This window comes from Physcomitrium patens, chromosome 24 (assembly GCF_059467195.1).
Source record: "Physcomitrium patens ecotype Gransden chromosome 24, ASM5946719v1, whole genome shotgun sequence".
Taxonomy (NCBI): Eukaryota; Viridiplantae; Streptophyta; class Bryopsida; order Funariales; family Funariaceae; genus Physcomitrium; species Physcomitrium patens.
In genome coordinates, this window is record NC_143433.1 from 6829588 (window position 1) to 6849330 (window position 19743).

At 36.6% G+C, this 19743-nt stretch overlaps 4 protein-coding genes across 5 annotated transcripts; 2 read left to right on the forward strand and 2 right to left on the reverse strand.

The window, feature by feature from the left end:
• The first annotated feature begins 5076 nt into the window (after nt 1-5076).
• On the forward strand, nt 5077-6240 carry LOC112276467 (early light-induced protein, chloroplastic). Its single transcript, XM_024507832.3, has 2 exons — nt 5077-5396; nt 5552-6240. The coding sequence occupies exons 1-2, from the start codon at nt 5205-5207 to the stop codon at nt 6035-6037; spliced, it is 678 nt and encodes a 225-aa protein (XP_024363600.1). The 5' UTR covers nt 5077-5204; the 3' UTR covers nt 6038-6240.
• Nucleotides 6241-9469: 3229 nt separating this feature from the next.
• On the forward strand, nt 9470-10092 carry LOC112276877 (uncharacterized). Its single transcript, XM_024508660.3, has one exon. It carries the CDS (start codon nt 9642-9644, stop codon nt 9912-9914), a length of 273 nt encoding a protein of 90 aa, XP_024364428.1. The 5' UTR covers nt 9470-9641; the 3' UTR covers nt 9915-10092.
• A 1021-nt stretch (nt 10093-11113) lies between these two features.
• Nucleotides 11114-14423, reverse strand: LOC112276876 (ras-related protein Rab-2-B). The gene is made up of 6 exons (XM_073531017.2): nt 14225-14423; nt 12740-12879; nt 12455-12537; nt 12127-12331; nt 11942-12010; nt 11114-11642 (listed from the first exon to the last, which is right to left on the reverse strand). The coding sequence occupies exons 1-6, from the start codon at nt 14268-14270 to the stop codon at nt 11547-11549; spliced, it is 639 nt and encodes a 212-aa protein (XP_073387118.1). The 5' UTR covers nt 14271-14423; the 3' UTR covers nt 11114-11546.
• Nucleotides 14424-16292: 1869 nt separating this feature from the next.
• Nucleotides 16293-18418, reverse strand: LOC112276309 (ras-related protein RABA4d). 2 transcript variants are annotated; one of them, XM_024507490.3, is made up of 3 exons: nt 18274-18418; nt 17418-17485; nt 16293-17097 (listed from the first exon to the last, which is right to left on the reverse strand). In XM_024507490.3, the coding sequence occupies exons 1-3, from the start codon at nt 18373-18375 to the stop codon at nt 16659-16661; spliced, it is 609 nt and encodes a 202-aa protein (XP_024363258.1). In that variant the 5' UTR covers nt 18376-18418; the 3' UTR covers nt 16293-16658. The 2 variants fall into 2 exon arrangements, with proteins under 2 accessions (XP_024363258.1, XP_024363257.1); XM_024507489.3 differs by having other exon boundaries at nt 17418-17778.
• Nucleotides 18419-19743: the final 1325 nt, after the last annotated feature.

Consider the following 19743-nt stretch of genomic DNA (forward strand, 5'->3'; position numbering starts at 1 on the left):
AGACTTTGCTTTAAGTATTGTATTATCACATATGGGAGCAGATGATAAACTTTATGTAGTAGTTTTTTATTTCAAAAAATTTTCAATAGCCGAGATTAACTATGAAATCCACAACAAAGAGCTTCTTATAATTGTGGATTCATTTCAAAAATAGCATCATCATCTAGAAGGTGCTTCTAATTCAATCACCATATGTACGAATCACAAGAATCTAGAGTATTTCATGTCAACACATGTTTTAAATAGTCGCCAAGACCGTTGGAGCATGTCCTTATCCAAATTTGATTTCAAGATTACATATCGACCTGAAAAACAACAAGGTTTGTCAATCACCCTTTTTAGACGTTCTTATCTAGTACCAAAAGAGGGAGATGCATCTTTTGATTAACAAAGAATAATTCTCTTGAAGCCAAAGCATTTTCATCTTCAAATATTGAAATCAACGTTGACTATTGATTCGATCCTTGTGAAACAAATCCAATCAAGTATGTCTTCTAATCTTCTTGTTCATAATATCAAGAATCCTTCTTTTAAGTCCCAAGATATTTCTAAGTTTGAGTTCAAAAACAACCTACTCTATTTTGAAGGTCAATTATATGTTCCAAAAAGAAAAGCACAATTACATATTCTTCAAGCACATCATGACTTTCTAGCAACATGATATTTTGGATAGAATAAGGCTTTGGAGCTTATATCCAGAGATTTTTGGTGGCCACAAATATGAAAGGGTGTAAAAGACTTTGTTCAGTCATGCAACATTTGTTCAAGATCAAAAACTCCTTGTCATCGACCTTATGGACTTTTTCAACCATTATCTATTCTAAAACAACTATTGTCTTCTCTTTCTATGGATTTCATCATGGATCTTCCAATCTCAGGTTCTTATGACTTTATATTTATGATAGTAGATCGTTTTATGAAGATGGCATATTTTGTACTATGTATAAAATCTATCACAAGTAAAGAAATAGCTAAGCTCTTTCTTAACAACATCTATCGCTATCATGGATTACCTAAAGATATTACATTGGATAGGAGAACTCAATTTGTATCAAGTTTTTGGCTGATTCTTTTCAAGATTCTAAAAGTAGATATAAAACTATTTTGGATATTCCATCCTCAAACTGATGGACAAACAAAGCATGTTAATCAAGTTTTGAAGCAGTATTTAAGATGTACCATCAACTACCATCAAGATGATTAAAAAACTCTTTTACCATCGATAAAGTTTGCTTATAATAACATGGTACATTCTTCTACAAAATAAATATTTTTTTTTGCCAATTATAGTTATCATCCATGACTTGATACTTTTGACTTTTCAAAAGCTTATAATCCTATATCAAAAGATTTGACAAATCATTTATCAAAGCTATATATAACAATGAAGGCGTAGTTAAAAAAAGCTCCAAAACAAGAAAAGATCAATGTGAATGTCTATCGAAAGGAACAACTACTATTCTACACAGGTGACAAGGTATGGTTACTTTGTCGCAATATCAAGACTACTCATCCTTATGACAAGTTGGACAATTATAGACTTAGACCATTTCCTATTTCTGCACAAATTAATCTAGTTGCATATCGTTTACACCTACCAAAGTTAATAAAAATCCATCATATATTCCATATGTCTCTTCTTGAACCGTACAAGACAATGGACATATCAAGAAGAAGACAAGCTCCACCTCCTCTTATAGAAGTGGACAATAATAAAGAGTTTGAAGTGAAAGAAGTTCTAGATTCTATTATTTGATCATTATTGAGGCATTTATAACCTCTTTCAAATATAATATTTGAAACACCATCAAGAGTTGTTTCTACCTCTAATAAAATTACCAAACATTGGGAGTCTCTTCCAAGCTTGTGATACCAAACGCGTTGTATCTCTCAATCTATTTGAGAAAAAATATGTCGTTCTTGAGGATCTTCATCTTGATTGTATTGCCTTAAAGGTTGTGACAATCGTAATGTCTCATCCGACAGATCGGCAAACAAAGGTTCTTCAGTCAAATCCGCTAGTTGTTCATTCTTGCCCTGGTATGGGATACTATCAATGGTTGAGAGGCCCTATCAACCATCTTCGAAGGGAACAAAGATTTCAGTATGTGGTGAATATAATTTGTCACATCATAAAAATTTTCAACATATGATGTCATGGACATACGCATGTAATGTCATGGATATTTCCATGTAAGCAAGTAATTACTTGTATAAATAGGTAGAAGTAAGTAGAAGTAGGTAAAAACAAGTTAATTCTATAATATCTTCTATGGAAGCTTTCTAGAAGCTTTATAGATGCTACTTTGACTTTATAGGTGTTTTTAATTGACTTTTTGGATTAGAAATATGCTTAACAAGTTGGCCATGTGCTATACATGTTGTTAGCTTGAAGACCAAGCTAACCATATAGCCTACACGTAAAAAAACTTGCCTTGTAAGTCAAGGCATGTGTCCTATAAAGTCAACACATATTGGAGATCGTATAGAACATCGTCACATTGTCGTGTTCTATGATTTGCTATTTGGGAATACATCAGGTATCTAACTTTAGAGATTTTAGCTTAAACATTTATATGTATCTTATCTTAGCTTTCAAAACCCCTTTATTTTAAATAAAATATAAGATATAGCAAAATCCCTTCAAAACATATTTTTTCCGCGAAGGATTTTTTCTTCTCAAACTTTAGAAATTCATTACTCTTGATCTAACCATTTAGTTTGTGTCAAATTTATATAGTAGGTAAAATTTACCTTTAAGTTTTACTACAAAAAATCCAACCACAAATTCACTCCCAATCTTTTGGCATCTAAGAAATCATAGTAGATGCTCTAAACCCTAATTTACAAGCACCTAAGCACTATTTTCTTAATATCTCAAGAATATAATACTCAAATGTCATCAAACTTATGTACAAAATTTATTAATATGAATATTCACATTCGTTGAAATTTTAAGTCAAAACCTTGTCAAACTACTCAAAATATAACTCAAGATGCAACCACTAGTAAATCGGGTCACTTACTACCCTTAGATTGAATATACTGACTTCAAAATCCAATATCTCCTTCATTCCAACTTGGAATCCAGCAAGTAGTATGCAAAAAGTGTAGCCACAAAAGTGCTCTCTCCAGCCGCGGTCATCGATTCTCAATTTCCTTCCATACACATGCGTTATATTAAAAAAAGTGACAATAGCTCCTAAATCAACACCTTAACTTTGAGTGCCTCTATCTCCTTCATATAAACTCCAAATCATATAAGATTTATACTAAAACCATAGCCAAAAACTTGAGCACTTTAATCTTAGTCTTCAAAGTTCAAATGGTCCCGAAAAACTAATCCTAATCTCTAATATGGCCTTGGGTAGCCTCCTTGAAGTCCATTGTTCATGATTTTTGACCAATAGGAATTGAGATTTTCATTGTCCATCTCCATTTATCTATATGGATGCCCTGAACTCTCTTTTTGCTACCAAAATCCCTCTTCAATTCTTTTCTTTACAAGATTTACTCAATATATGCCCTAAACACCAAATTAAAGAACTAAAACAAGGGTCACCAATGTCTAATAAAGGTGATCCTATATGTTTAAAGTTACTACCAAAAAAATCAATCTCAAAAGCCAGTATCAAAAGAAAATAAAGTTATATAAATTCTAATAATAATCCTTTTAAATAACTTCCTTTTAAAGTAGTAATTTAATCATACTCTTCAACCAACTAAAATCCAGTAACATAGCTCTCACCATGTTGTTAAGTAAATTGTACATTAAATACATATTCACATTATTTTCACATGGTAGCCAAACCACAACACGACAACATAGCCCCTATTTAGATAATATATATAAAGACACAAGTGAAGCCCTCTTCATTCTTGTCAACTCTTTTCTTGCTTCTACTCTAATTTCAAGAGTCTCAAGTTTTATTATCTTTTGGCAATAAGCCTTTCTTATTTCTTTTAATATATGTACTTTCTTATTTCTATTTTTTCACTCTTTCTTTGACAAGGATTTCATTGGTTTATGCATCATCTTTTAGTTCATATCCTTGACACATCCTTCTTTTCTTTTTTATGGATTATGTTGCAACAATATGAACTCTCCACATAGATTGGTCACAATTAGACACCTTCCTATGCTTTATGAACGACCTTCAAAGTATTATAGAAAAATATTGAGCTGGAGTTCACTAAAAACAACTTCAATCATGAAGTTTTGCAGCGTGTGTCTTCATTGCTCTTAGACATTTCAAGGTGCTTTTAAGGCCCTATGAATTCTAGTTTTGTTTCACTTTTTGTGAAAACTTTTGATAAAAACAACAAAACATGCAGCCAGCCTATTACAAAGGGAGTTTGTCTCCTCTTGTCTATCCCCTTGGTTTGTCCCCCCCTCTCCTTAGATGTTTTATATAAGAGATTGTTTTAGCATTATATAGACCCAAATGTGAATGTTTTATTCTTAATAAAAAAGAAAGAAAAGACAAAGTAAGGAGCTTATCATGGTTTGATGAATTTAAAGTAAAAAGAACACTAAACACCAGATGCAACTTCATGAAATTTGACAGTTCCACTCAAGTAAATCAGTAAAGAGATTAAACATTACCAATTCATTCATTACCAAGAAGGCTTCGTGGGTTAAATTACACTCCACCGGAGAAGTCATGCCCCATTTTTCCAACAGTAGAACTGAGAAAAACTTTTTGCTTTATCCACCAAAGAGTATTATCAAACTTTCGGCCAAATGGCAGCAAATGGGAGCAAACAGAGTGTGAACGAGAATCGCCACTCGCCAGCTGGACTGTGAAAATCCAGCTGACGTGGTCCAGGGGGTGAAGAAAGCGCACCATCGGACGGCTTGAGTATTTTGGAATCCAACGGTCACTAGGTGGCGAGGATCGGAGGGTGCAAATTCGTCGCGATGTAAGGCCCACAGCGTCGGCAACACTTGGCAGCCGCCTTCGCGGCTCATGGGCTTCGTTGCACGCGAGCTCGACAGACCAACATCGCCTTTTCCCCTTCTCATTTGGCCTTAAATTCTTGCGTACCACCTCTGGTTTCGACATTCTTAGTGCCCATGTTGTGAACTGAATTCGTCGAATACACTTGGTTTTCAAAGGAGATTATCGTAAAACAAGCTTGTAGCAGGACTGTTCTAGTGGACGTTTAGGTGGTGACAGAGAGAGATATTGGTTTTTCTGAAGATGGCAGTGTCTACAATGTTGAGCCGAGCTAGTTGTCTTGGAACCATTGCAGGGGTTCCGTCGTTGAAAGTTTCGAAGCTGAAGAATGCCAACGCTGCGTTCCTCGGAGGACTGAGGGTGAAGACCCCGGGGTTGAACCAGGAACGACGAAACTTGGTCGTATTTGCGAAGCAAACTGATGACACTCCACTTGTAAGTCTGACGTTTTACTGCTTGAAACACGAATGTGTCATGGGTTTTAGGACTTTGGAACTTGTTGTGATGGGTGGCATTTGCTGTGGGTGAGATAGTTGCTGCGATTTGGGGAGTGGAAACAGTTGATGATAAGTCTGTGTGAATTTCTGCAGCCCGGAACGAAGCGTGAGCCAGAGAAGAAGGATGATCCGCTCCGTATCTTCGAGGGCTCTCCCGTGGAGAAATTCTACCGCCCCGAGGAGGAGCGCCGCCCAGAGGACGGTAACACCAGCACCAGTAGCCTGATGAAGTTCGACGGCCCCGCGCCCGAAACCATCAACAGCCGTCTGGCCATGCTCGGCATTACCTGGGCCTTGGTCGCGGAAATCCTGACTGGGCAGAGTGTGTGGGAGCAAGTCACCGAGGGCCGGGGCTTGATCTGGTTCCTGTTTGTGGCGCCCATCATCATCGGAGCCACATTGATCCCCATGTACAACAAGGAATCTCCTGACAGCCGAGAGAGCGGCCCCTTCAACGCGCAAAACGAGCGATGGAACGGGCGCGCGGCCATGATCGGGCTCGTGGCGCTGCTCGTCACTGAGAACATCTACCTCAAGGGCCCGTTGCTCGGCTTCATCCACAACTCTCTCAACTTGTAAGCTACGCGTTTGTAACAAACCCCAGTGTGTATATTTCCGTAGCGAGTGTACATGAAGCGAAACCCCATGACCAAATACTGTACTCAATATCTAGAAGTATGATATTTTAGAAACTAGCACGTTGCGGAGACGAGCCTGAACCTCAAATTGTGCAACACCTGCTAGCAGATTTACAATAAGAAAGTGTAACACTTGAACTCCTCCATCTGAGTTGCTTGAAGCGTTGTGTCTGTGAATGCATCGACATTCTGGTACATATAGTTGAGATGACTTTGAATGTACAGTAAACAACAGATTCTGTGTGATAATACTCTTGTTCGGTGTGGTGGATGTCGCCATAACTAGCTCTATTGCTTTGACATGCATGTTTAAAATCGGATGTTGTTCTCAGCGTTTTCTTCATGATGAGATGTTTACAGATTTTTTTTTTTTTCATTTACTGGATTAATTAGTACATGAGGCACTCTAGTTTAGCATGTTTGTGTGCGATAATGGTGACAACTCTTAGTACTGAACGTTTCATTAATATCTTGTAGTTGGTACTGTTCAGTTCAGCTCAATTCGTTCTAGTTTGGGTTCTTTCATTCCTTGGAGTAGCTAAATCCAACTTGTGTGATCTGTTGGTGAACAATTAGTTTCGTCTTCTTGGCTATTTATGTGGAAAAGATTTTATTCATCCATCCACAACTTGTGGATAATCTTTCTTTACAAGTATTTTAGATAATACTATGACTATATGTAACAGTGTTTATTAAAATAAATGTTAAATTTGCAAACTTCCAAAATTGAGCATTTAAAAAAGTTACATCAAATCAAAAAGTTTAAAAATAATGTAAAATTGTAAAAAATGGAATATAGCAATATTTTATTTGTTTGTATAAAATTTTCACTGCAAGTACATGTGAATGAATGAAAAATGATTATTTATACAAACAATTATTCTATCAAATAAAAAAAGATCTTTACTAAAACCTGATACCTTCAGATGATAAAAGTGTTAAAACCTCACTCTATCAAAACTTAAATCTTTTGTTGTTCTAGAACACATTTTATGATTTATAAAACTATATAAAAAATAAAGTGTTTATATTCTATTTTTTTAATATGAAACATTTGCAAAAGAAATAATTTAGGCAATATAAAAATCTAACCATTGCTACCAAAAAAAACCACAAAATAATTCATTGATTTACAAAACAAATAAACACTAAGATAAAAAGTTTGTTTTTGTTTTTGTTTTTGTTTTTTTTGTTTTTTAAATATTAAAGGATGATCAAATTCTTTTGGATATTTTTTCAATTTTTCAGCATTACATAAAAATTTCATACAAAAATTAAAAATTCATGTTAATATTTTTATTCAATCATACATTTAATCTCTTAGTTCTTTTGAAGGATAATGATAATCTGATGGCATTGAAGTAAGTAGCATTCAACAATTCTACAAAAGATAAAAAAAAGCTTCATAATGTACATATATTTTTAACTTTTTTCCTAAAGCTTTATATTCAATGGAAAATAAATAAATAAATGGTGCATATATGCACATATGTCTCAATAAATTTTGGGAATTTATGGGTGGACATCCCCAGTGTCATGCACCCCCACATGCACATTATAAAACTCTTATTTACATTAAAAAGATTTAGGATAAATTTACAATAATTTTTTTAAAAAAAATAAAATCAATAAACTTTTTAAAGATGATTAAACGATTACATAAGATGTATAATGGAATATTATTAAATTCATTTTGAAAAAAGAAAAAAAATGTAAGTCATTACATAAAAATATTTTATTGTAAATTTACCATACAACTTTTTTGTGTGAATAAAAGTTTGATTGTGTGTTTGCAAGGGGTGTTCACATGCTTGAAGAGAGTGTGCACCTAGCCATTCTCTAAATTTTTAATATATCTATTTACCATAAAAATAACATATATATTTTTTGATAAAATTTAATTGTTATCAACAATCTATTTAAAAAATATTTCCAAAAGTTAGCAAAGAATCAGAATGTACTGATTGTCAAAGATGTAGTTTTTGTAAAATTTGCGATAAAAACTATCAATGTTGCAAATAAACCTGGAGTTGGAGACATTAAGGCTCTAACTACAAAAACAATTCTTAAAAAAGAGATATAGATGTGGTACAAAAATAATATTGTTTACACTTGTTATTTCAATAGTGTTGTGTAAACTTCTGTTTTTTTAAGATAATCAATTGAATGATATGATTTTATCGTTTTTAGATGCATTTACACAATCCATCAACAACCCAATTACAGAAGTATAACTTTAATTAATGATATTGACACCATGCAAGAATAATTTACATCTTAACTTTTGAAAATTAAATATATACTTTTTTATGATAAACACAAATTTGATGACAAAGGAAATAAACATAATAATTTTTATTGTCACATGTTTAATTATATGTTTTTATATGATAGTCTCTTAGATTAAAGATAATTGATCAAATTAAATCAATGGAGTCTTATTCTAAGGCATTCAAAGTTCTAAAGTATATTAGTAGAAATCTTCTTTTTATTGAGATCCTTGCTAATCTATAAAAAAATATTTGAAAAAATAATATTAGTAGATAGGTCTCTTATTTATTGATAGGCTTTAGACGTTGATTAAAACTTTCAATTGATTATCACTCTTGTGTAAAAATATTTACTTGTTTATAAAACAAATTCTTTGGAGCTCATTGCTTCCAAAGATAAAAACATTCTTATCCTTGCCATTGTGGTTGCTAATTATAATTTCAATTAAAGGGAATTAAGATGTGTATAAAGACCCAAAAACCATGTTAAATTTCAATGCAACTTCGTAAAGCAAAGAGGTTAATCCCTCGGTATTCCGAAATTCAACCTTATAAAAAAAAACTTAATTACCAAAAACTGGTCACTTGAACCGCGAACTCAACGTCGCTACCGACAGTCGGTAGAAGTCGGAGATAAATCGCAAGTGCTCGACGTAATGGCACCTGGCGGTGGGGATGAGGCGGTTACCGAAGCAAAGCAAAGCAAAGCAGAATCTGAATGCGGGAAAACCACGCTCACATCACAACAACGACAACAACCAATACAACCACCACCACCACGAAGACGACGACGACGACACTGCATCCGGCGCCGAGGATCCTCCATAGACGACACGTTGAGCAACAACAGGAAGCGAAAGGTGCGGCGTGCCAGCGCATCTGCTACACCGGCGGGGAAAATGATCCAAGACCCTTTCTTGCTGAGCCGGTCATACACCCGCACACTTGCAGTTCCACTGTGACCCACATCTTCGAATGGCTTCTACACCTGCCGGTGCACTCCTCCTGTGTGTTGTCATCAACGTGGCGCTTCGAGAGCGAGTCCTGCTCCCTTTTGAGGCCTATATAGCTCTGTCGGACTGATCGCCGGTGTCTGTGCTTACTCAGTTATTGATGATTGTGCTGATCAGGTCCTGTCAGTTGCCTTCCCTTTGCATCCCAAGCTCGTGATCGCAAATCTGTGGTGCTTGGTTTTCTGATCACTCAGCAGCTGTCACTAGCTCCTTGTTGTCAGATTTTGTTGTCGTTTTGGTGTGTATTTTTCTTTTTATCACCATGGATACTATCACAGCTCAGGCAGCTGGCTCAGCTGACCCTCCCTGCTGCCCGTTTGTGCCCCTCTGCTTCGAGTGCGGCACTCGCCGAAACCCCTGCCACTGCCGGATTCTGGGCCCAACTGTAGGATTTGTTGCCTTTGCTGTGGCTGCAGTGGTGGAGTGGCCCGTTGGTGCATTTGTTTATTGCTTCCGTCACTTGAAGGGACGGCGAATCATGGCTCATCCCGCCGCTGTTGTCTACCCCCGTGTTTCCGCCTGCTTCCCGATCTAAGCTCAATTTCCTGCTCTGGAGTTTGGAGACATTCGTGGACTGTGTTATGTACATTTCGTCCGGAGGTAGATGACTTGGGTTTTGTCGACTTGAGGATATGAAGGACTCGTATTGTGATGTTGGAGTTTTGAAGCAGTCTCTGAAGCTCTGCGCTTGTATAGCGATTCCTCGGAGATCTGATATGGAATACCATATTGTAGAATTAGTACTGAACTGTGACTGAGTCTCATTTGACTCATCTGTAATAAACTGAATTAAACAAAAAAAAATTGGTATTCTGATTCTCATTGTTTTGTCCAATGAATCGGAATTTTCCTTGATGACTTTAAGTTCGATTGTCGATCTTGATCTTGTTCGATGCTGGTCTTGACTGAATGCTTTCTGTGAGAACTATATCTGCAATAGCCCGTGTAAATAATCCGTGATAGATGCTGTGTGCTTTAGTAACATGGTCGCAAGCCTTTTTCCAGGGACATAAAATACTGCGTACGCAAAAGTAATGAGTCACAACCATCATGTTATCAAATAGATGAGGTACAGTTTAGTTGTGACTTGTTGACAATGAAATCTTACAGGTAAATCCGAAAACTTTCACGCGAGGTGCTCAAACTAGAACAAGATTGCACAATCAGAGAAGATGAAAAAGCTGAAGAATTGAAATTACAATATGAAATTGTCCAGTTCACAACGATAATGACATGAGTCATTGGTCCCACATATAAACAAGTATTCACCCCTTTAACTAATTGAGTTCACTCCCACATCAGCACTTTATTTAAGTTGCCTCGTTGTAAAACACATCTACATATCGTTGGATCTCAATTACCGCTATTACGCCCACAGAATGCCCCTACATCATTGTGAATACAAAAAGTACAACGTTTACAATGACTTCATTACTTCATTTCACACACATTTTGTTTTCTTCTAAATCCGTCGTGTACCTCACAGAACGAAACTCGTGAAAATCAAGTTGAACACCAATAGGGATACCACATGCCTAACTCGAACTTCTAAATGTAAGGACTTGCCTACATTACATTCACACCAGCCACTCCAAGTTGATATGTCTCATCCTGCACTATTGGTATGATGAGAAAGCTGATCATGAGTTAGTGTAATCTGCACATATTGTAGAAAAGAATGAACCATTGACTTGGAACGGTAAATGGCTGAAATTTGAGGATGTACGAGGCAAATCACAAATATAGTCACTTCACTTGGAAGATTCATTATAAGTAAATCAGACCAAACAAATCTATATATTCTTTTCAGAATAAATAAGAAAAAGAATCGTATATGCTTGTGAGAATGATAATTAACTGTACAGTGTTGATATCTGCTGTTTCAGAAACTGGGCGCAAAACTCAAACAAATAACTGAAACGTGAAGCTAGAACTAAGTCATTATTTTTCAATACCACACAACCATCTTCTGCTAACTCTATAATTCCTGAAACCTCTATAAGTCTGGTGTGAAGTGTAAGACGAGATTTTTGAATTTTCTCCTGGACACTACAACAAGGTGACGCTCCAGTTTCATCATTCTTCTCACTAGATATCCCCAAACGGTGCATAAATTGACTGGCTAACAAAAGTTATCAACCAGTCAATACCTCAGTCAAACAAAGCTTCACGAACAACAACCACCCGATTGAGCAGATGTATTCCCCCCACCAGTACCTCCTGAAGCGGTCCATGTGCTGTAGCCAACCTTAATGCCATACGACTGCCATTCCACCCGTCATGTCAGATGCCAAGCTCCAACTAAGAGTGAATTCAATTCAAACATTGATCTAACTTCTTTTTACTCACGCATAGTTGTTACTGACCTCTTCCATATAGTTCATGCATAACCGCTGAATTCGCTCAAGTACACTTAACGTTTGATTCTAAAATTTGTGAGCAAGCATGGATGTTATGCACACATATTCACACTACAGCTCCAGCGTGCAACCAAATAAATATTCAAAATTTAGGTGCATGCACAGAAGTCGCTCGATGTAGTCCAGTCTTGGCAGAACTAACCTCATTGGAAACATCAAAAATTCCCTCCTCAATCTTCTGATAGATCTTAGCAGCTGTGTTGATGAAAGCCTGTTACATTGACCAGATGGAATAATAAGGATATTTTCAATTGAAAGACACGGTAAAACATGATAATAAGATACTACGGTACCGAGATGCCACGTGTTTCAGCAGAAATTACTCACATCCTCAACATTTTGGGCAGTCTTCGCAGATGTCTCCATGAATACTAAACCATTTTCTTTGGCAAACTGTTCACCTTCTTCGGTACTAACAGCTCTTCTATGTGCCAGGTCGCACTTATTACCGATTAGCATGATAGTCATGTTAGAATTTGCATGTTGTCGTGCATCTTCCAACCAACTTGTAAGGTGATTGAAAGTTTCCCTCCTACAAAAACAAGTTAAGAAATTATGCACCAGCCTGCACACTGCCAACGATGTAGGTGTAAACTGTAGCAAGCATGATCTAAACAAACTAACGAAATAAATCTTGATTCAACTGAGATGATACCTGGTGATATCATACACCAACAACGCGCCAGCTGCTCCTCTGTAGTACGATCTAGTGATGGAACGGAAAGATTCTTGACCGGCCTGAATAAATTCAAGCAACATTTACAATTGTTTAAGATTCCATAAGTAAAGTAGGACGAGTTGTGAAATGTAAATACTACGTAATATTTTTTTTACTTTGGGTATACAGTTCTATACAGATAAAACTACAAACTATACAGAACTAAGGTGTGTAATCAGACTCCCGACAAAAACAGAGAAAAAAACCAAGATATGCACATACGGTATCCCAAATCTGAAGCTTGATAGGTTTGTTATCGATGGTGATCATCCGAGCCCCGAACTCCACACCAATAGTTAAATCGTGAACAGGTTGGAACCGCTTGTCAGTGAACTGCAAAAGCAGGCATGATTTTCCCACACCTGCACCATCAGACAAAAAAAATTAACGACTACAGCCTAAATCCATAATCTATGAAATGTGCACAGTATACATTGTAAAAGCAACTAAAGTAAACTGGGAACCTCACCAACCCAACAGGCACACTCTTACAATGATAAGAAAAAGGAGAAAGGAACTAAAAAAAAAAAAAAAAAAAAAAAAAAAAAAAATGCGCCATCACTCTGGCGAGAGGTGACATGGACTCATAACGCCTTACTCTAAATTCGCATCAATTATGAATTCAATTAACTAAACTTGCGAAATGCAACTGTACATAAAGTGGTTTATAACGTTCGAAACTTCTAGCCACTTGTCAACATTGCTCTGGCTAGTACCTATACATTTTGAATTTCACATACAAACCAATGCTTAGGGGCAAAATTACTCAAGATAATTTCCTCAGAGACAAGAGAAAGGTCAAAATTCCAAAACGCCAACAAAGAACTAGTTAGAGTGACACCATCGTCAGAGCCAAGCAAGACAATGACGGCTTCGTTCGGTCTTCCTGAAATCTGATCAAGCACCTAACACTGCAGTTAGTGACTACGAAGCTACGAAAAAGGGGGAAAAAAAAAAGGAAAAAAAAAAAACCAAGTAATCTTATTTAATTAGTTTTAAAAAATAAAAATAAAAATAAAGATAGACGACATGATGAATTAGCACTTCAAACAGAACTTCGGCCGAATGCTACTCTTCGTCAAATTACTATTAAACAACACCGAACCTTGACGTAGTACAGTATACGCTTCATTAAAGTACCGTGTTCAGATTAACTATCCGAATTCCAAATTTCACACATTAAACTCAATAGCAGGGACTCGTAGGGTGAAAACAACGCTAGTGTGGACGTCACGACATCGTCATTTATTGTTGGTGCGTGAAAAATGAGACACTACATACACAACAATTACATGTCTCGGACTAATTATCGAATTTCTCCCAAAATTTAAAAATTCTGAGAAATTATCTGAAACGAGCATCTCGTCAACCCAAACGAGAAGCAACCACCAAAATGAAATGCTCCGTAGCCGGCTCGCAATATTCCTCAACCTCGCAGCCCATGGACAAGACTCCAAACTTTCCCCTCTTTAACCAAAGAAACTCTAACAAACCCCAGTAAAATCAGATCCGGATTACAACGCACAAAACCACGCACTTCCACCTTCGTTTCCACAGCGCGAAGGGAACTACATAAAAAATGAAAAAAAAACAAAAAAACAAAACAAAAACGACAGCAAACGCCCCTACACGAAAATATATATATATATAAACAGAAACTTGATCACCACTAACAACGACAGTGGACCTCATCGAAGCATCACAAACCTGTGTCTCCGATGATAATGTACTTGAACAGGTACGCATACGACATCCTTCCAACGCTCGCGCTCCTAATAAAGGGAAGGGGACGGAGGGATGAGCGCTCGCTTCCGCTTCTAATCAAAAAAGAAAGAAAACGAGAGGACCAAAAAAGCTAACGAAAGAAGCGCAGTCAGTGTGCCGGACTATCACCGATCCCCACGCCACAACAATCCCCCGTGCTCTCGCTTCCACAACACACTTCAAGCCGAGCCAGCAGACGCACTCGATAGATCGATGGATGGATGGATCGATGTGCAGGTCCGATCGGAGCGACAAATAAGCACCAACCTCTCCCTCCCTCCCTCGCTCGCGCGCTCTCTCTCTCTGAATCGTGGCACTCTACGCATCTCCCCACGCGGTGTTCCTCCGCTCGGTGGTCGGTAACTCACTCACTCGCCCGCTCGCTCCGCCTCCCTGCCGCCGCCCAACCCTGCGCCAACTCCGCCTTGCAGGGCCATGGATGGATGTTCGATAATAGATGATGAGCTTGTGGATGTGATTGTGACGGTGCGTCTGTTCTATCGCCTGATCTCCACCTCGGAGCCAGATGGACATTTCTGACCCGGCCCGCTTGACAACCTGGACACTTGAGGTGAGGTGTCACCGTTCCAGCCTTCGATTGCGAGGCCCGATCTCAGGGTAGGCGTTGGCCCTCTTTTTAAAGGTCTCGACGTCTTCGATACCCTGTATGTATTATTTTCGTATTTAAGCACGATTGGTATTTGTTATGTATATTTGGCAATGTTACGTATCTAGAGCTGTTGTTTTCTTTCCAAGTTATTACCCAAGATGGGATGGATGGATGGATGGCTTTCTGATGCATTTTTGTGGAAGTGTTGAGTCTTTCAATAAATGCTAGATGTATGATTATTGATACTATATGTTGATGTATTCACATAAATATGAACGGTTATATTTAAAAATTTTAAATGCTCTTGATAATTTCTAGAAAATATTCAAATTAAGTATATTTTTTTTTACTAATTTTATGTATTTTTAAATCTATAAAATATTTGAGAAAATATATTGTTAAATTTATAATATAAAATCTAAGGTTTCAAATATAAACTTAGTTATTATTCGTATTAAATCTATTATATTTTAAGAATAGACAAATATAATAAAAACCATAAGATGTTGTAAAATATATTTTCACAATGTACATATGTAATCTTATAAATACAAACAAGTAATAAAAAAGAAATAATAAAATTTGACCTTAGATGTTTCTAGTATTTACACCAAAATATATAATTATTATATACTTCCCATCTATTTCTATAAATATTTATTTACTTATTTTGTGTGCAATTTGCATATGTCATGTATTGTTAATAGATTGGTTGAGCACTAATTTGAAGCTTTTGGTATTATTTTTGTAAATTACAATAAATTTTGCTATATTGATACAATCTATTATGCTCAGCTTATCAAATACATTTATATAATTATTTACATCAATTTGAAAAAAAAAAAAAAAAAAAAAAATGTAATCTTTTGTTACTCAGGTGCCTAAATCAAATTTGGATCTTTATAAGCATTTTATTTCAAATCATTTTTACAAAATTTAAAATATATATTTTGCATAAATATATTTAGTTCAAAATTTTTTATTTTAAGGATCTTATGATGTATATATCTGGTCTCTAGGTTGTTTAGAACAAACTATTCTATTATTTTACGTTCTTCTTGTATTTCATCAAAGAACAACATTTAAATGAGTGACCATACAACTAAGAGGGCTCTTAGAAAATCCCCAAAACAAGACAGTATCAAGCCTTGGGCAGCATCATTGAGTTTGAGAAAGACATTTGCACACAGATCTCACAAGTCAACCACATTTCTGTGATATTTTTAGATGGACCCCATAAACTATATCACACAAGGCGTGAAGCGATCCTCGTGAATCAGGGGATACAACATTGACTGCGTCCAAAATCACTGCAAACATAGTTATTGAAAATTCCAAGTGCTTAAAAAGGAGCCAAAAGCCAAAGATAGACATCCAAATGTGTCTTCGACAAATAGGATATGTGAGAAATAAAGATCGTTGTTGAAGATGATCCAGGAATCTGAGAGAGAGAACCAGAATTCGTTGCCTGTTGAACACCGCTGTTCCGCTACATTCGCAGATGTGAACCTGATTCAGGTTGCTTGAATGAAAGCCATCATTCCAACTTCAATGCCCTTGGGCTTGCTAAACTACTTCCTATCCAACAAGGCTCCTACTCACTCAAGCTATTGAAGAAACTAGCCACTCACTCGAAAGGCCTTCCTGAAGCCGAATTGCATTTCATACAGCTGCATCGAACTACGCCAGTAAAACAAATTATCCTTATAGTTTGTGAACTGTACATAAGCTAAGCTTGGAATAAATAAAAGACAATGTTCACGACAATTAACTTGAGCAACACCCTGCTTTCTTGGCTCCAATTACATCGTCTTTGTCCGCAAGCTTGATTTTCGTGCCAGGAAGAAGTGGGGAGTTTCCTTGATTCTCATCTGCAAGAAGAGCTTTCTTGCTGACGACCTTGTATATTTCTGATAAAACTGTGAAAAAGGCAGTCTCTACATTCGTAGATTCCATGGCTGAGGTCTCGAGAAAAGATAAGCTTTCTTTCTCAGCGAACTCCCTTGCAGTATCGGTCTCCACTTGCCGCAAGTTGCTCAAATCGGACTTGTTACCAATCAACATGATCACGATGTTAGCATCTGCGTGTGCCCTAAGTTCTTCTAGCCACCTTTGTACATGATCGAAAGACTGTTGTTTTGTGATGTCATAAACCAACATTGCACCAACAGCACCCCTGTAGTAGGCACTTGTGACAGCCCTATACCTGCTCCACACAGTAATTGATGAGTAAACAGAGTAGTTCTAAAAGATTCTAAGTTCATTCATCGAAACGTACAAGCGATTCAGACAACAAATTCAAGTTCTATAAAAGTCTGGTAAGTAGCTGATCAAACTACTGCATGCTGCATTCGTCCTAGATTTCCAACACGCTTCAGATATACACTGGATAAGAGTGATTTTGAGACAGGTACCTGCACGTACAACTAATGAACAAGCAACAATGCCTTCAAAGAAACGCACGATTGACCTTGTCACTACAATAAGTCAAGGAATTATTTCTGAGGTTGAGAGATAAGAGCGCACCTTTCTTGTCCTGCTGTATCCCAGATCTGGGCTTTAATAGTCTTGTGGTCCACAACAACGGTACGCGTCTGGAATTCAACTCCAATTGTAGCTTTAGATTCAAGACTAAACTCATTGCGAGAGAATCTAGCAAGCAGCTGTGACTTTCCGACTGCCGAGTCTCCAATCAGTACCACCTTGAACACATAGTCTATCTTATTGTCATATTCATTGTACGCATTCGCCATGTCTGATACACTTGAATGCTGAAATTTGCTTATTGGCAGTGAGACAGCGAGCGTGTTGTAGCACTGGTAGGTCACATTACAAGCATCACTCGTCGGTCTCCACGTCTCTTCTAAACCAAGCCTTCTTGGTAATCCTGAACGCCAGACTCCAAGTAAAGTCCAGAGTACCAACTCAGCCAAGGGAAACAATAGGAGTTCTCAGACCTAAACATGACCTAAAGTAACTCGCACACACAACACCTCAAGGAAAAGAAACAAATAGGATTCCAAGCAAGAATAACTTCCAATCACACCAACCCTTAAACACATACCAGCTTTATTATACCTCAAAAACTGCTCCTAAAATCTCAACCCCTCACACCAAGCCCTACCTCCTCTCCACAAAAAATCTCCCAGGATCCGTAGAAACAGTGCATCATCACTCACCGCAAGCCCTAACCCCTAGCACAGAAAACCCAAGGGCACATACTGAAAATCTACTCCGTCACCATAACACAAAAACTAGGTCTCATCAGTTCAATCCGCTCTCCACCCACCCAGCATCCGCAATACCAAAACCGCGAAAACACCCCCGCGTGGAGTTGTGCGCACTGTGAGCTCGATACGAAACCAAATGGCGAGAGACGTACCTTGAAATGACGAGAAGGAGATGGTCTCGGCGATGAGCACAGGGAAGGCAGGGTGGGAGGAGCGGGAGGGTATGGATCTTGGGCAGAATGAGGGCAAGTCATGCAACACGGCAGGCAAAGTGGCGATGGAGGTGAAGGACGAGAAATGGTGCTCCTCCAGCCTCTCCTCAGCAGTAGCACAAGCTCTTTCCCGTGCTGGAGTCTTGTGGAGCCTCGTTCTCTCCAGGGTTCCCCACCCGTTCCTCATGTTCCCTGGATCAGGGACGAGGATAGAGGAGGTCATTACCTTATTCTTCGATATTCCTAGAATCATTATTTCTGTCTCATTTCTGTCTCATTGAGCTTTCTAGCTGTTGTTTCTCATTATATATATTTTAAAATGGAATGTTACATAGACTCAGGCTTTTATTAAATTGATCAATCCATCCTAACCATCATGAGAGAAAAAAATTATCTCTAGATTCATTTCTCCACTACCAGATTTGAAACCAATGAAAACCAACCACATTCATCATGATTTCCATATTCTTCATCATGGATAAATAAATTTAATAAAAACCTAGGCCTATTTAACATTCTTCTCTATAAATTATATGTGTATAATTATATCACAAATGTCAAAATTCATACCAATGCCTACTTTATTTCTCTCTCTTTCTCTCTCTCTCATCCCCCCATTGTGCACTTACATGATATCCATCCAAGTTTCATTTACTTCTTTTGTGATAACTTTAGTAATACATTGAATTATAGTAGTTGTTTTATAAATCCATTAGCTATGAGTACATTTTTAATTTATGGCCAAAATTCACACAGTTATATTCTTGTTTAAGGGTGAATAATTGCCTTTGGTATATATATAATTTTTATTATGGTAAAATTTGAATTCTAAAAAAAAATTATTTGATGGTCTTTTATGTTAATAAATAATAGGCTTTTATTTCACAGAAAACCACATTATCTACATATTTTTTCATATTTTCATTCAAAATTTAGAAAAAAAATTCTCAATGTCACTTAATGTACAATGGCATCTATATTTATTATTATATTAATGTATAATTATCAAATAAATACAAAGAAACTATATTTTTAATCATTTTATTAAAAAAATCTATAATAAATAAATAAATAAATTCTTATGAAGATTTTTTCATGATACCTTTGAAATGTAAAAAATTATTCTTTAGAATTATTCTATATTCACTTTATATTTAGAATATTAATAATCATTCTACCAATTATAATCAATTTATTTTATTCTTATTTGAATTGATATGTCTTTGACTAATTATCTAATCAATTGATGATAAACTAATTATTTAAAAAAATAATATTTGAAATTTGAAGAAAAACATAATTTATTCTAAAATAAATAAAATTTTGTAGTATCAACTTAAGCTTTGGATGGTAGTTCCAACTTAAATGCATTATTAAGGAAATATTTTTTTGTCAAAAATTAACTCCCTA

Bases quoted from the DNA above. Each gene is read 5' to 3' on its own strand.
- LOC112276876 (XM_073531017.2), bottom strand. From the start codon at position 14,270: ATGTCGTATGCGTACCTGTTCAAGTACATTATCATCGGAGACACAG. The intron at 12,332-12,454 runs GTATCATCTCAG...TTGTTTTTGTAG, and splicing joins TTGGTGTATGATATCACCAG to GAGGGAAACTTTCAATCACC. The intron at 11,643-11,941 runs GTTAGTTCTGCC...GTGGAATGGCAG, and splicing joins TTTTTGATGTTTCCAATGAG to TCGTATGGCATTAAGGTTGG.
- LOC112276877 (XM_024508660.3), top strand. From the start codon at position 9,642: ATGGATACTATCACAGCTCAGGCAGCTGGCTCAGCTGACCCTCCCTGC.
- LOC112276309 (XM_024507489.3), bottom strand. From the start codon at position 17,644: ATGGCGAATGCGTACAATGAATATGACAATAAGATAGACTATGTGTTC. The intron at 17,098-17,417 runs GTGCGCTCTTAT...TGTGTGGAGCAG, and splicing joins GATACAGCAGGACAAGAAAG to GTATAGGGCTGTCACAAGTG.
- LOC112276467 (XM_024507832.3), top strand. From the start codon at position 5,205: ATGGCAGTGTCTACAATGTTGAGCCGAGCTAGTTGTCTTGGAACCATT. The intron at 5,397-5,551 runs GTAAGTCTGACG...GAATTTCTGCAG, and splicing joins AAACTGATGACACTCCACTT to CCCGGAACGAAGCGTGAGCC.